A 16,738-nucleotide genomic window follows, 5' to 3' on the forward strand; every position below is an offset into this window, starting at 1 on the left:
GAGGAGGGGCGGGGGTTTTCCAAACCGAGAAGGAGAGAGAGGAGAGCATGGGGGGGGTTTTGGTGGGTCCGCCGGCAACGGGAGAGGGGAGGGCGGGGCCCTCCTGGCTTTGGCGTAGAAGAGAAAAGGGGGGGCTGGGGCTCACGGACAGAGAAGGAGAGGAGAGGAGAGAAAGAGAGAAGGGAGGGGGGTGGTATTTAAATGGGATGCTTCAAGATTCGTGTTGGATTTAATCCAAAGGTTGATATAATTTCAAAATTTAAATTACCACATTTAAGATCGGTGCTGAAATAAATCTAAGGGTTCAAAAATTCTGAAATTCAAGTATAGTCTCATTTAATTGATTTATGATCCGTTTCTTTTATAAATTCGAGTCGAAGTTTCATAACATTTTTGTAACTAAATTTGTACATATAATTCGTATATTTATTTCTCAATTTAAGATTCGAATAATTTGATTTTCCTTTTATATAATTATATATATTCAATTTTAGAATTCGAATAAATCGATATCGGATAGTATCTATGTCTATATATATAAATATCAAATCAAATCCTTAAAATTCTCAAATAAACGAAATTGGTAACTTTTATATAATTTATCTCGTACGAATAATTTCGTATAATTATACTCTTATTTGGAATTCAATTACTTATTTATAAATACGAATCTAATTAAATCAATTTCTTCTTTTCTAAAAATTCAAAGGAATTGTAACGGATTTTCTAAGTTTCTAATTTACCGAATAATTATAATTTACTATATAGTGCTATCTTTTATTTTATTTCTAAATCTCTAAATTTTATTATACATTATTTCATACATTATTTATATTATGAAATTTTAGTTTCGTTTTAGTCGGTTAGAAAATTTCTGAACGATCGTTAAGTTAATTAAACTTTTTATTTATGTCAATTGATCGATTTATCAATTTAATCAAGTTTTAAAATTTCAGAATGTAACAACCTGACAAATAACTTAGGTTGAATACTAATAAACGAGAGTTTAGGGTTGGAAACCTAAGAAGGTGAAATTGCATTTCCGTTACCAAGTTTATTAAGCCAACATATGATAGTTGAGGTTTAGGAACATTAGATACGGTCAGTAGATCCTTACACAAAAAAACAACGCAGAAACAGATGCATGATGTATTAACTCGAGGCCCATGCGCCCCGCGTCAGAAGTGACGCGGCCCGCGTCTGGTGCTGAGAGGAAGAGTTGATAATGAAATCTGAAACCCTGGAAACGCCTTTTTATATCTGATTTAAAACCAAACTTTACTTTCTGTCATTTATTTCTCTCAATTGAACTTAGAAAATTAAACAAACCGAATCAATATTTTCTCACTTCTAGTACCTAACTAATTTAAGTAGAGTTCAATTTAAATTTGAACCGTTCTGTGGATCGATACCTGACGATATACTACTCGATAGGATTGTACACTTGCAATCTGAACCGAAGAGCGTATTTAAGGTTAAAAGATACAGTTTGCTGTATTGAAACTTTGTGATACACTTTTGTGCGAACACGTCTCCGACTTACTTGTCAATGACAAATATATATAGTATCACGAGTGTGAATTATATTAAGAAATTTTTAATTGTCTTCGACTCACTCGCCAATCACATAACAAATTATATATGTTTAACATATATATTCAGACAATAAGAATGCTCAAATGTCCCATTCCTTTTCTTTTATGTCCCAATTATATCCCACACCAACAACATGAGAGTTTTATAACTACAAACATACTTCGGCACACAATGTTATAAAATAATGTTTTAGTCTTCTTAGAGAAAGATAGGTGATTTTTAGAGGAGAAATCATTTTATTCGGTAAAGATCTAATGTTGAACATGTGTGCTTATTCATAATCATATTAGAAAGGAAATGCATATTGATCCTTTAATTTGAATATCAAAATGCAAGAGATCAACCTACATCAGAGGAGCTAGATGACGAGCTAATTATACATATTGAATCAACAGATAAATGAACCGATTGGAGGGATATTTTAGCTCAAGAAATGTTTACCACGAGAAGAAGTTTCATAAATAATCACTTATTCGATATGTTGTTAGTTGAATGATATAACTCTTTTTTTTTTTATCTTGTCATTTATAGTTTTAATCTTGTATGATTTTCCGTTGTGATCTTGCTCCAATTTAAAACAATTAAATTATATAGACGCTATTGATGATTCATGAAGAATTTTCATATGTGGATTTTGATTCGAAAAGGATACAAACGCAAATCCATCCAGACGTAATATTGCAGTGAATTTGTATTATCTTCCATACTACAAAATTTAGTGCAAATTGCATCTGTTCTTGTTCTTCGTGATTCGTGCTAATATATGTTTGGAAAATATTTCCAAAATCAAGGACATGGAATCATGGATCTGTGTCGGAAATTCTTTGGTGCGTATCATCTGAGATATCTCAACTTTTGCGTGACCGACGTGTCCGGTGCCTATTCGGGGGTGATGTAGGTATCAGTATTATGTGTGCCTTTAGATTCGTGCAGAACGTATTTAAACGGCTGGGATTTTCCATAAAGTCACGCAAAGTTTGAGATATCTCAGAGGATACGAATTCGAAATTCTGTGCGCCAGCGAAGATAAGTTTTTTGTCATGTCATAAGCTCGTACCTAGGAACTAGGAAACCTGTGAAGAAGATTACGTCATTTATGTTTCGAGATTTTTTCAATTCCATATTATGAATTTAATTTATAATTTTTATATAATGCTACGAATAAAAAAATGGGCAGTTGTTCTCCGGCCATTTTTATTAATATTCCTAAAACAAATGTAAATTTTAAAAATGCCCCTGTTCCCCATTTTTTTTTTAAAATGCCCTGACCGCCTGGGCCCAGGGCGGCCCATAGCACAAGTGAGGCGCCAACCCCCAGGACGCCTCATGTGTGTGTGTGTGTGTTTTTTTTTTTAGAGAAATCTTAGTATTTTGATTTGAATAATTTTGTGAAAAAAGTTTAGGGTTTATGTATATGTGTATGTCAAAAAATAAAATATTATGTGTATGGCTACCGGAAGCATTTCGGCCGAGGTGCTTCCGGGGTTATATTTTAGTGTGTATCAAACAACAAATCTAAACCGTTAGATGTTCAATCTATTACAAAATATGCTTGGAGACCAAATTTTACATTTTTTGGAATTTTTTTACTATTTATTAAGATGGTTTGAAAATCGTTGTTTTTATTAAAATTCTGCACCATTAAAAAATTCAATATAATGCGCGCCAATGTAATACAGCAGTCCCATAGTAAAAATACTACAGTCAAAAATATATTACAATAAACAAAAAAGTTCACACAAGCAAAATAGCAAGTTTATCTGCCCCTACCACGACGTCTCAATAAACCTAACAAACAACTAGTTGTACTGGTATGAGCTGTAGGTGCGGCATTACTTGTAGAGACTTGGCAACTAGATGATTGGCTCGGAGAAGGGGGGGTTGTGTTCTACCAGTTGCTTCAGCAACAACTCTAGCATTTTCTCTTTCGTTGTGCGCGTTTATGGCATCTGAAAATAAGAATACAATTCAGTTAGTAATATAATAAAATCATAAATGAATTTCGTACAATGCTACATACCTGCCGTGCGCCTGTCAGAAACAGAACGGCGAGCCCGATTTCCCGACGGTCGCCTACCACCCATCTCATCCATGGTCATTACAATACGCTTGTGTCTCCTCCTCCCCTTTCTTATCCATCCTTCTGAAGGGAGTATTCTATCACCGACATATGCAGGCCACTCGTGCTGATCGGGATAAGAACGGAAAGATCCACCCCAAGTGGAAGCAAGGTAATCGGTACGGTACATGTCAGCAACATAGTGATCCTCGCAGTAGTTCCTCACTCGGCATACCGCCATCACGTGACTGCAGGGTATGTGACTTAGTTGGGGTCCCTGGCATGTACAGGTTACCTCCCTGGCATCTCCGAATTTAACCACGTACTTGCAAGCCCTCTTGACAAACACCATAGTCCCATCTGGTTTACGGCTAGTAGGAACGTACTCATTTGGATTTTTCACTTCGAATTATGTTCCATCATTACCCATCGGGATAACGGTCATAGTTGCACCTTTGTCCCTGTGTCGTCTTAGTTTCTCCTCCACCCTTGTTGAAAATGACTGGTTCATCCTTATTAATTCTGCGGCCTTAGCACGCCGTTCCTGAAACCAGGCATTTAACTTGTAGAATGTGTCCTCTACAATTGCAGTCACAGGCAACATCCGGCTCTGCTTGAATACTGCATTCAGCGACTCGGACCCGTTGGTTGTCATAATTCCCCAACGCCAACCTCCATCATGGGATTGATATATTTTCTCGTATGCTGGATCTTCGTTGACATCTCGGGGATTATTTTTGCCCACCTTCATTAGGTAGAGATTTGCTTTTGGCATGTACTACACAAAAAATAAGGAAATAGAATAATGTAAGTAAACAATTGTACTGAAAAAATCGTTCTCTTAAAATACAATAATATATGTAAACAATTGAAATACATGTACCTTTGCAAAACTGCTAGTCATCTCTACCACCCTTCTCGGCTTTTTCTTTCTGCAATTCCATCTAAATGTTTGTTGAACCCACTCATCGCCCCCGGTTGCCTTGGAAAGGTTCTCCGCAACGTGTTGCATACACAACATGTGCACACACTGGCCAGTACGTGTTGACCAACCGTAATCTTCACAATCAAAAACATATTTTATTCCTTTGTGCTGGTCTGATATCACGCAGAAAAACTTCCCTTCCCCAATCACCCGTCTTCTTAAAAACTGCATAAAGAATCCCCAGTTCTCGCCGTCCTCTTTATGAACAATTGCAAACGCCAAAGGCAACAGCTGGTTCTCAGCATCATATGCGCATGCTATCAGTAGCCTCCCCTCGTAACGGCCAGACATGAAGCATGCATCAATTTTGCTACAGTACGATACAGTAATTACAACAGTCAGATACAGTAAATGTACAGTGCGCTACAGTAAATGTACCGCTACAGTAAATGTACAGTACGCTACAGTAATTACAACAGTCAAAATTAACTACAGTAATGACTAATTATCAACAGTAATGACTAATTATTATAATTAAAAAACATACCTATTCACTCAGTTTCTCGCCTCGAGCGAAATTCTCAAATCGGGAAGTGACAGAGGCAGAAAACGAAGGGTTTAAATCAGATTAAATATGGGGTGCCCGGCTGTGTGGCGCCTCACTTGGCTTATGGGGCGCCCCAGGGTGTGGCGCCTCATTTGTCTTGTGGGCCGCCCCAGGGGCTGGCGCCTCACATGGTTTTTGGGCCGCCCTGGGCCCAGGCGGTCAGGGCATTTTTAAAAAAAAATGAGAGACAGGGTTATTTTTAAAATTTCTATTTTTTTTAGGGATATTAATAAAAATGGCCGGTTGTTTTCTAGCCTGTACAAACACTCAATTACTGATATTAACATTGATAGCATCTCCAGTCGGCTCCACTCAGAAAAGCAAACGGTCCAATTATTTTTTTAAATGTCTTATTCAACTCGTCTTTTATAATTCTTTATAAATCTCTATTCTTATATTATGGACGTAGATGTTCTGATCCGCCAAGGGCTATGATTGAAAGATGAAATTTCGAATTTAATATCAGCCTTCCAATAAAATAATTTGTCTTATTTTGATTAAATACATATGTTTTATGTGTACAAGTCTAAATTTAATTAAAAATATACTCACCACACATACTGCCATATGATATGTTACAATTAAAGAATCATGATAGATGATCAATTTATTTTTAAGAATATCAAATGCTAAAATATTTTAAAAATATTTTATTAGCATTTGATTATCAAATTATATCCAATAAGTTTTAAAAGTTTGATTATCAAATTTTAATATCTTATCAAATTATTTGATATCTCCAAATTTAATATGGGTGCATAATTTAATGTGAATTCGTATGGATTAATCTGGCTTATTTGAATAGTTATTAAATTAAGTCAATTATAGAGAAGCGCGTCGTTAAATAATCGGTTACTGAGCTTTGTAGCTGACTCTGTTTTGTTATTTTGTTTTCATTTGTGTTGGCGACGTAGGTTGACGGACCAAAAAAAGATGTAAAGATGTTTATATAATCATGCTCTAGATGGTAAAAATCTGGAGTGTGACAATGCATATCAGGTCGTCTATGTATATGATCTATAAACTACTTTTGACAATTTTAATAAATAATGTTTGGGTTGAAGATAAAAAGAATATTATTTTATGTATTCAGTTTTATATTTTACCATTTACCATTGTTTTATTCAATTTGATCCTTCAATGATTTAATCAAATTGGATCATGATATGAGTCTTGAAGATTTACAAATTTTTACAAATATATATGGTATTGTATAATTTTAATAAAAATGTTGAGATTAATCGCTTAAGATGTGAAGCTCAGGACTGAGCTGGTGTTTATAGAATAATTCGGACAAAACCGATAGGTCATATCTCTGTATAATTTAAAACTAATACAGACAAAGTGAGCCAATTGGCCAATTCTAACCAAATTCAAATAAATTTGATGAATAAATTGAGCGACTAACTCAAAATATTAAATAAAATTGAGAGGTTTATCGTGGAACGTCATGGTATTTTTCATTGCAAACTTAAAAAATATATGCAGCTTCTCTGCCTAGAATTTTTCGAAAAGAAGTTTAATGTGTTAAAAAAAAAAAAATCGCTATTTAGAAGGTGAACAAAATAAATAAAAGGAAAGCTACAGAAGCTATGTCCAATTGAAATAGATTCACCATGCACCGACAAACAACATGCTTTGTCATGGATTTGAAAATTACAGATGACAAGTGTATTGACTATTGACCAATTAAAATATTACACGTCCTTGCATGATTTGACAATTAGAGAGGATAAAGTATTAATTGTATTGTCAATGAAGGAACCGGTCTCCCTTCAACAACTCCTACCTCCTCAGATAAAGTATCTTAATTCCCTCGATTTTTTCAACTCCAAAATTCAAAATTTAATAAAATAAAAATAAAGAATCTTCCACTTCAATAGACCATTATTAGACCCTAAACCTAAAGTAAATAATTGGAATGAAATGAGTATTAGAACCCACCCACCCACCCACCCACCATAGAAATTTAAATTGAAAAATCTCAATCTCAATCGTGAATCGTGAATCGTGAATCGTGATGGCCACAAACATGGGTGCATCATTGTACTACTCATAACCTTGTGCATGCTTAACCTTCAAAAAGTCGTCTTTTCATGCTCCCTTTTGGGCTCCTTTGAGATCTTAAAAAAATTGACTTAGTTGAGAGAATTGGAGCAATCAAATTTTGGGTTTTGGAAAGATGAAGGGGTCGAGGAGTAACACACGGACCTCTTCACGAAGCTATCTTGGCTATGGATTGATTTTAGGGGCTTTCTTAATTTTGTTGACATATTTTACCTTGTCCAATCAATTTGTCAGTTATACTTCTAAAGGTACTTTTTTTTCTCACATTTTGTGCTCGAATTTTTCTTGTTACATTGTTTTTCGTGTGTGTTTTGATTTTTTTGTTTTTTTTCCCTGATTTTGCAGTAGCTACAGGAAACGATGCTCTTCGTGTCATACAAATTCCTTCAGGGAAAGGTACGAAATTCTTTTACACTATGGGGTTATCTATTTGATACAAAATAATCATTGATATCTCCTTTCGCCTTGAACTCTTAGATGATAGCTTGGAAGAAAAACAGAGAAACCCAAAGGATGAATCTTTTGAGACGGTGAATACCTTTGAAGAACCAGAACCAGAGGTGGTGGTAAAAGGACAAGAGAAATCTGAGCAAGATGAGAGTATTGACCACAATAAAACCATACTACTAGGTGAAAAATAAGTAAAACATATTTATAATCTACTAATATTCCCCGTTTCTCTTTCTTATTTCTTGTAATTTTGTTGGCCCTTTTGTCAGGGAACGAAAGCGAGCAAGAAAAGATAGAGAAAACAGAGCAAACAAATGAGATAAAGAATAGAGAAGATACACAGAATAGAGATGTGATTGAAGTTCAACCGACCGGTATGTTGGTTTGTTGCATTCCTATTAGCTTATTTCATACTCAATACAGGAATCAGATTTGGAATTAAAATGGTAATCAGAATTGGTTTTGCTGTCTATATAACTGGGATTAGAAAGAGATTCTCTTTGATTATGGTGAAAACTTGCACAATTCAAATGTTTGTTTTTGTGACATTGCAGTCAGCATATATCCTTTCATAATTTTTTGTATGTTTATGATCTTGTTGGCTTGATAATTCATCTGGTGCACATGTAATTTAAATATTTAATTATCCAAAACCCAGAACTCATGAAGTGTATAATTATAAACTACTAATATTTAAACTTTTTTTCTTTCTTGTTTTCTTATTTCTGTGGGGGTTTGTCAGAAAAAGAAAGAAAGCAGGAGACAGAAAATGGAGACGAGACACAGAAAATAAATGTAACAGAATATAAAGAAGAGACACAGTCACCTATACGAGATGTGATTAAAGTCGAACTACCCGGTATGTTGTTCTATTGCATTCCTATCAAATAATATATGAGATTCAATGTTGGTATCTAAATTTAAAACGGAATGATGATCACAATTGGTCTTGTTGTCTCCACAAATTGTGTTTGGAAATTTTTTCTCTTAGATTATGGTAGAAACAGCATAATTCAAGGTTCTGATTATTATGGAATTGCAGTTTGATTGAATACTGGACCAGAATAGGAATTGGTATTTACCATTCTCTGTGCACATGTCATTTTTCAAATCTCCTGCCCCAGAGTCACTGCAGGGTGGGCCCGGTTACTGTTAAAGGGTTTAGAGTTAAAATGGGGGCCCACTCTGCAGTGACTCTGGGGGCAGGAAGGGGGCAAACGATTCGGTTCCTTTTTTTTGGAAACACACCACTGCTAGTGCTTAGTCTTCAAATAAATTTCAACATCATATTTGATTATACTGGAATATGAATTCAATCCTTCTTTGGATTTCTGTTTATGAATTTTGGAATTTCATTTTTTTTTATTGCATTCTGAAAAATATTTCACATTGTTGGGGCTCGCAATTTAGTTTCATCGTTTCTATATAGTAAGAATAATTAAGCTCAAAGTGATCAGTGTTGATACTATATCCAAACTCAAAATTGGAATGATCAGGATCAGGAAGAGAATGAGGTTTTATGTTTTACTGACTTCAATTTTGGATTCCAAATTACATCTTTTATAGTAATCTATAAGAATCTGTAGCCTTTAATAGGAAATATTTGTAAATGAAATTCAAACTATTTTCCCAATGACTTAAAGTCTTATTCCAATTCTGATTCTAAGTTGTTCCCTTTTATTTCTTTAGATAATTCTAAGAATCCCGAAGAATGGCAACAAAATATGGAAAAGGAGAAATTAAAGAAAGGCCTCAACCAATTTAATAATGGAGAGCAAACAGACCAACATCAAGTCAAGCAATTTGGTGAGCTAATTTCACTTTATCTATTATGCCTGAAAATATATAATAATTTGACCCGAAATATATTGAATGATATAACCTCATAGTTCATGGGAATTTTGCAAATTATAACGCTTTAAGAGTATTTTGCAGATGGATTTCTAAATCTCGGCCAGCCGCAACCATCAAAGCCACTATGTGATCAATCCGATGGTAAATTCGATCTATGTGACTTAAATGGTGATGCCCGAACCATTGGCAGTGCATCTGTGGTACTTCTCATACCACAACACAACAACACACCAACCCAAGAATACAAAATAAAACCCTACTCTCGCAAGTACTTGGATGGCATTAAGCCTGTAACCGTAAAGTCCCTTGAGGGACCCACAGACGCCCCCCAGTGCTCTGGTATGATTAATAAATACCCGGCACTTGTGATTGCACTAGGTGGACTTTCGGGTAACTACTGGCACGACTTCACTGACATTCTGATCCCTCTATATATAAGAATACGTCAATTCAACGGAGAAGTCCAGTTACTGGTAACCAACAACCAGCCATGGTGGATCAGCAAGTATGAAAAAATATTTAAAGCATTGTCACGGTATGATATAATTAATTTTGATCAAGATTATGAGGTAAGGTGCTACCCACGTGTTCTTGTTAGTTATGGTAGTTACAAAGAATTTAGCATTGATCCTTCTCGAGCACCAAATAAGTACACAATGGTGGATTTTACAAAGTTCCTCCATAGAGTTTACCACCTTGAAAGAGAATTCCCCACAAAATTAGGGAAAAACCCGGGAAAAAAACCAAGACTAATGATTATCTCTAGGGGTGGTAGCCGGAAGTTTGTAAATATGCCTGAAATTGTACAATTAGGGGAGAAATTAGGATTTGAGGTGACCGTTATTGATCCAAAACCAGACATTGGTTTTGCTGATTTTGCAAGGACAGTTAATTCCTTTGATGTTATGCTTGGAGTGCATGGTGCCGGGTTGACAAATTGCCTTTTCCTCCCTCCAAATGCGGTATTGATACAAGTGGTACCATATGGAAAGATTGAGCATTTGGCAAAATTAGATTTTGGTGATCCAGCAGTAGATATGAATTTGAACTATATAGAGTACAGTATAACTGCAGAGGAAAGTACATTGTTGGATAAATTTGGGAAAGATCATGAGATGATCAGGGACCCACTTGCAATTCACCAAAGAGATTGGGGTCTCGTTGCAGAATGGTACCTGGGAAAACAAGATATAAAGCTTGATATAAACAGGTTTGAGCCAATCCTTTGGCAAGCATTGGGGTTCCTACAGTAGTTTTATTTCTTGTATAGAGTAATTTGCGTTTGTTAATTAATTATATTCTTCGAGATATTCTATCTGTATAGACAGTTAAGTTAAAACAATTAATAATGATTGGAGGATTTGGGTATGCTGATTCATTTCATTTAGATGAGAAATTACTAGTTTGGAAATATGGATGCTATGATGCTCAGTGAGTTTTATTCATACTTGGTTAGTGTAACTAAGTTATAAAAGTGATAACACAACACTGACACTGACACTGACACTGGGGATTGTTACTTGTTAGCACTTAGCAGAATTGCTCTTTGACTTTGAGTAAAATGGATTTATGGGCCCTTTGTTATGTTACCGGGCTTTAGGACACATCTTACGCCAATTGCTATTTAGTATTTATTCATACTTGGGACTTGGGACGGACTTTTGCAGTCAAATCGTTGCGTTTTACACTCTATATTCTCAATTCAATCGTTTTATTGTCGAATTTAATCGTACGGCTGAAAATTATTTAATCTTTTACTAATAAATGGTCATTCATGTATAGGTTACTCATTGAATTTATGAAATTAATTACTTTATTAGGTGATCATTTATTGAATTTTTTTTATATTTTTTAAAGTTGCATTTGCTAGTTTTCATCTCAAATTAGAAATTAATGTATTTATTAATAAATTTTTTTATTTATGGTGGAAGTCCATGTGAAACATAATTGTGGTTGCATTAGGCGGATCTTCTTTGTTAAACAGTAAACACTAAAACCATCTTAAACGAGAAATTAATATAAGTAATCCTTTAGAAAAGGAAGGTTTAACGGGTAAAATGTTCAAAGAGGAGGGATCCAATTACACCCTTTTTTGGTGACACCGAATTTCACTCTCTATTTTCAAAGTTTTCAAATTCCAAACAGTCAATCCAAACCGTTCAACATAATGGATATGTTAAAATGTGCTTGCAGATCAAATTTTACATTTTTTGGAATTTTTTTACTATTTATTAAGTATTTATTTAACAAAGAAGTCAGCTGAACTGAGATGGCTCTTTAACTTGCTGGACTTTATTAGCTACTATCATAAAAATTCAAAAATAAATATATAATGAAGCCCATTAAACATTTACATAATTCAAACTATTAGATATTATTAGATAATGACATAAATTCATTTTACTTAATATAGCAATTGATTTAACATGAACTTTATACATTTAAATATACAAATTCATACAATTAAATTCATGCATAATTAAGCTTTACAAAATAACAGAAATTCGTACAAACTCATACCTAAATCGAGCTGGCTCGTTAATAGTTCGGATCATAAACGAACGAGCTGCTAGCGATCAATTAAGTCAGATGCAAGTTCCGATTGATCCACGAGCTACAAAGTTTTTTGTCGACCCTAGTCGTAATTGCACATAAATTGATCAAAACTAATAAACTGCTTGACCTACATGGCAAAATAGTACTTTTTTGTGTCGAATACATGTCTCAAAATTGAACACTTATTAAGATTAATTACATTAATTGTTATTAAGTTGCATAAAAACAAATGAATAACTAAATTAAAAACTTCAAATAAATTATATGAATAAAAAATTCAAAACAGAACGAATTAGACATGTTCCACAAATTTATAAAATAATACTGACAAGATCAGTCGTGATCCGATTCCGATCCCACCATTGACAGCTATGGGAACCCAATTAGAATTTAGAAGATGACATGCTGGTAGCTAGCCTGGTAAATTTAGAAAATATCAATCAGTAGCTTCCAGTTTGTGGAATTGTATTTGAATTTTGAAGTTGACAGGGGTTTTGGATTCTTGTCAACTTGTTTCTTCTTTCTAGTTTGTAGTTATTTATAACAGCATATACCCGCGGTGTGATGTATGCTAATTAAATCCCAAATAAATATCAAATTGATAACAATCACTGAACAAGTCATAACCATGAATATAATTACAAGGTTCGGTCCAATTTAAAAACAAGTCAGAACCATCAATATAATTACAAGCTGGTTCAGTCATATTAATTTAAAAGATAATAAATGTAAATGTGATTGATACGAAACAATTGAAAATTATAACTCCACTGGGAATTAGCTAAGCTATATATTGGCAAAATCCTATTATAAAGCAGCCGTAGTAGGGCCTGATCTCAATAATTTGCAAAGGTTTGGACTCTTGAGCTAAATAAATAAATAAATATTTGATTGAAATATCAAACAATTTGGACTAATAAGTTTGTGTATGGGTTGTTTTCCATATCTTTAATTTGATGACAATTTTCCTACCAAACCTTTGGACAAACTATTATTATATAAAGATTGAAAATATACCTTTAACTACTCTGAAAAAGACTTTGCTATCAAAAGTTTTTTTTTTGAGAGCTTGACAGGGGCTGTCAAGGTGACTTTGCTATCAAAAGTTAGCGTGTGTCATTTGCCAAAAAACAAACAAACAAATCGTCTAGGACAGCTTTTTTGCAATTTAACTATTCCATTAGATTTAGAGGTTTAATGGGCGGGCGGGTACGGGTATACCCGGGACGGGTACGGGTACGTCTCGGGTACGGGTAGGACGGGTACAAGGGTATACGGGTACGGGTATGGTCGGGTATATTTTTCAAAAATCATACCCTACCCGTCCTATACCCGTACCCGTGTACCCTTGACGGGTAGGGCGGGTACGGGTACGGGTATTTTTTTATATTTTTTTCTGGTTTTTTTGTTTCTGTTTTTTTGTTGGTTTTTTTTTTCTGTTTTTTGTTTTTTTTTTGCTGTTTTTTTTTCTGGTTTTTTTTTCTGGTTTTTTGTTGGTTTTTTCTGTTTTTTTCTGGGAGGGAAAAACAGAATTTTTGAATTTTGAATTCGGATGAACAGTACTCGGGTATCGGGTACGGGTACTCGGGTACTAGGGTACGGGTATAGTCGGGTACTAGGGTACGGGTATAGTCGGGTACGGGTAAACTCGGGTAGGGTATGGTCGGGTATTGGTCCAAAAAAACGAGTCCGGTCCGGTTTATGCCCGTACCCGCGTACCCGAGTACCCGACCCATACCCGGGCACGGGTACCCCGGGCGGCGGGCACGGGCGGGTATGGTCGGGTATACCCGACCCGGGTATTGTTAATCCACTAATTAGATTGCCTGTAAGAAAAAAATAAAAAAATACTTCTTCTCATAAGGATAAAATTTCTAATTAACTATTCCATTTATATTCATCATTTAAATTTTACAAGTTAAATAATTAATGCAAAAAATAGTGCTCTTGACTGTGGTTTCAAATCATTTAAATTTTACAAGTTAAATAATTCATCATTTAAATTTTGGAGTATCTGGACTGTGGTTTCAAATCATACACAATAAAGATGGAATACGCTTAAAAATAGTGCTCGTACACAATCCGAATAATATTGCAACCTGATTAATTATATCTATTAATTTATTAACTATCTGATTAAATTTCTTAAAATTTACCCCAACGAATAATTGTATCAGTGTAAAAGTCAACAAACTTAAACATAGCAAATTTGAAGATAACTATATTCCTAAAAAAAGAAAAATAGTTTCATTAAACGTTATTTCAGAAAGGCCTTTTATAGTAACTAGAAAAAACAATCATTAATTATGCATCGAACTAATTTCTTGATAATTATTAGATTGGACTGGTTCTCTCCTTGTCCAACGAACGACCCACTCGTCTAGTTCTTTTAAATAATTAAGTTTAGATACTTAATGAATATTTTTGTACTTGTGCTAGCTTGGCACACTCTTATCTAATGCTACCAAACTGTATTTTTTAGTCGCACTAATAATCAAGCAAGTGCATGCTCAATAAATGCAACCTACTATTTATCAAAATAGGGATGGTCCAACTTTTCTAACAATAATTCATGCACTCTTACAATAAGCAAAACTATTTTAAAATACCGATTATATATAATAATAAACATAATGGTACAACTTGTTTCTGAATTTTGCAACATTAATTGAAGAGACTGCATAGCAAGAAAATATTCACATGGAGTCAATAATATTATCTCTTTTTTTTTATTTCTAAGGCAATTTGAAATTTTCAGCAGAGTGGAAATGTTAATTGATTTATGCTATACAACGACAAATTAATCACCTGAGTTTGGATCAAACATAAAGCTAATTGTTGCATAAATGCATAATTCAAAGAACTCCATACCTATATATCAATTATTAATTTATATGAGTCAACTTAATTGGTACAACTTAATTTTTTTTCTTTTTGGAGATAATATGGAATTAAGTTTTTAACTTAAATATACACACACACACACACAAAAAAACAATAATTCGAATTTCGCACATGTAATCTCAAACCCATAATACATAATTATACATATTGTTGAAATACATAACTTTTGCAGGACATAAGCAAATAAAAATAAATGTCAAAATATTCATTCGATCAATTTAGAAGTAGTCAAATATGTCGTTCCCATTTCACTTGTTATGATAACAAGTGGCTACATATATTAATTGTATTTAATGCATTGTAGAAGCATATATACCAACTTCATCAAAACCTACTTTCATTTTTTTATTATATTCTAAGTCGTCGCAAGGTAGATGTATAAAAAAATTGCAACGATTCTGATAAAACAATATATTCCATAATTTTATCATTTGTCATGTATATGTTGAAAACTAAGAGCACCAATTAAGTTTTTACAAATTTCTAAAAAAAATCATCATATATTTGGGCATGGACCAACAGCACATGGGAATATGAAATATAAAAAAATAGTGTTCTAAATTGATGTGCTACCGATCCAATCAAAAGGGCAATAACAAACCCTCCTATGGATGGATCGATGATCGATGATCGATGAGGCTTGTGCATCCAAAAAAAAAGACAACAACAGAAAAGGAAAAAGGAGAAGAAGACACAAAACTAGGTGACTACCAAATTGACAACATTTCGTTTTATAGAATAGATTGCGACTAAAGATATATTACTACCCCAGTTTGGACGGTGTACCTGCTTCATCATACGAATCATTCAAAAATTGTTTATATAAATGAAAAAAAAAAACTAAGTTATCAGAGAAAGGATGAATTGTTTTTTTTTTTTTTTATCAAATAGAGGGACCGAACCAATGAATTATTTAAATATTTATATAAATTATTGGAAAAATATTTTTTTTTAAAAAGGATTAATTTAGCTATCTACTTATAAATAAGCAGAACTCAAATTTCATCCAAAACTGATCTCTCTGTTTGTAAAGATTGAAGACAGAAATAAAATTGTTTAATTTCATATGACATAAGCAGTAAAGCAGACTCTCTGATTTCAATTGGATAGCTCTAATATATTAAATAACAGCACTGCCATACCTCACACTAGTTGCAACAAATGACGCAAGATATTGGCTATGCTCATTTTTATAAATCTTTCTTTAATTTAACAAGTAAACTATCTGAAAGATGGTTCAAATTATTTTTCCTATCTTTATTTTTTAACATTTTAGAACTCAAATAACAAAATATAACTATTACATATCATATATAATATATTTTTCTAGTGTAGAACTAGGCCTTCTTAATTGAACTCACAAACTCTAAAATCTATTAGAATGATTTAAAATAACGTATCCAAAACATTAAAACAAATCTATTTCGCGATTGATGCATTTACATGTCAAATTTATAAATTTTGGACTTAATCCAGTATAAAGTCAAGTGGCCAAAAATGAGTTCATGTTTCTTCATTATTGACTGCTTGACTTTATACTAATCAATTTGAAATGTATTAATTTGACATGTAAACATATCACTTGTGAAATAAATTTATTTCAACGATTTGGATTCGTCATTTGAAGTTAAACTCACGAACGATTTTGTGGGTTTAAAAACACATGTACTAGTTTTACTTTATTTTTTCTATACATACATACAAAAATACAAAAAATCTA

General features: G+C 33.5%; 1 protein-coding gene across 4 annotated transcripts; it reads left to right on the forward strand.

The window, feature by feature from the left end:
* The first annotated feature begins 6,998 nt into the window (after window positions 1-6,998).
* Window positions 6,999-10,975, forward strand: LOC144571565 (beta-1,2-xylosyltransferase XYXT1-like). 4 transcript variants are annotated; one of them, XM_078320901.1, is made up of 7 exons: window positions 6,999-7,502; window positions 7,600-7,650; window positions 7,732-7,884; window positions 7,974-8,078; window positions 8,447-8,563; window positions 9,394-9,510; window positions 9,640-10,975. In XM_078320901.1, the coding sequence occupies exons 1-7, from the start codon at window positions 7,370-7,372 to the stop codon at window positions 10,809-10,811; spliced, it is 1,848 nt and encodes a 615-aa protein (XP_078177027.1). In that variant the 5' UTR covers window positions 6,999-7,369; the 3' UTR covers window positions 10,812-10,975. The 4 variants fall into 4 exon arrangements, with proteins under 4 accessions (XP_078177027.1, XP_078177028.1, XP_078177030.1 ...); XM_078320902.1 differs by having other exon boundaries at window positions 7,079-7,502; window positions 7,603-7,650; XM_078320903.1 differs by having other exon boundaries at window positions 7,227-7,502; window positions 7,732-7,854.
* Window positions 10,976-16,738: the final 5,763 nt, after the last annotated feature.

Source organism: Carex rostrata, chromosome 19 (assembly GCF_964058835.1).
Source record: "Carex rostrata chromosome 19, lpCarRost1.2, whole genome shotgun sequence".
Lineage (NCBI taxonomy): Eukaryota > Viridiplantae > Streptophyta > Magnoliopsida > Poales > Cyperaceae > Carex > Carex rostrata.

Coding starts and splice junctions, on each gene's coding strand:
- LOC144571565 (XM_078320901.1), top strand. CDS start 7,370: ATGAAGGGGTCGAGGAGTAACACACGGACCTCTTCACGAAGCTATCTT. Junction 8,564..9,393: donor GATTAAAGTCGAACTACCCG/GTATGTTGTTCT, acceptor TTATTTCTTTAG/ATAATTCTAAGAATCCCGAA. Junction 9,511..9,639: donor ACATCAAGTCAAGCAATTTG/GTGAGCTAATTT, acceptor AGTATTTTGCAG/ATGGATTTCTAAATCTCGGC.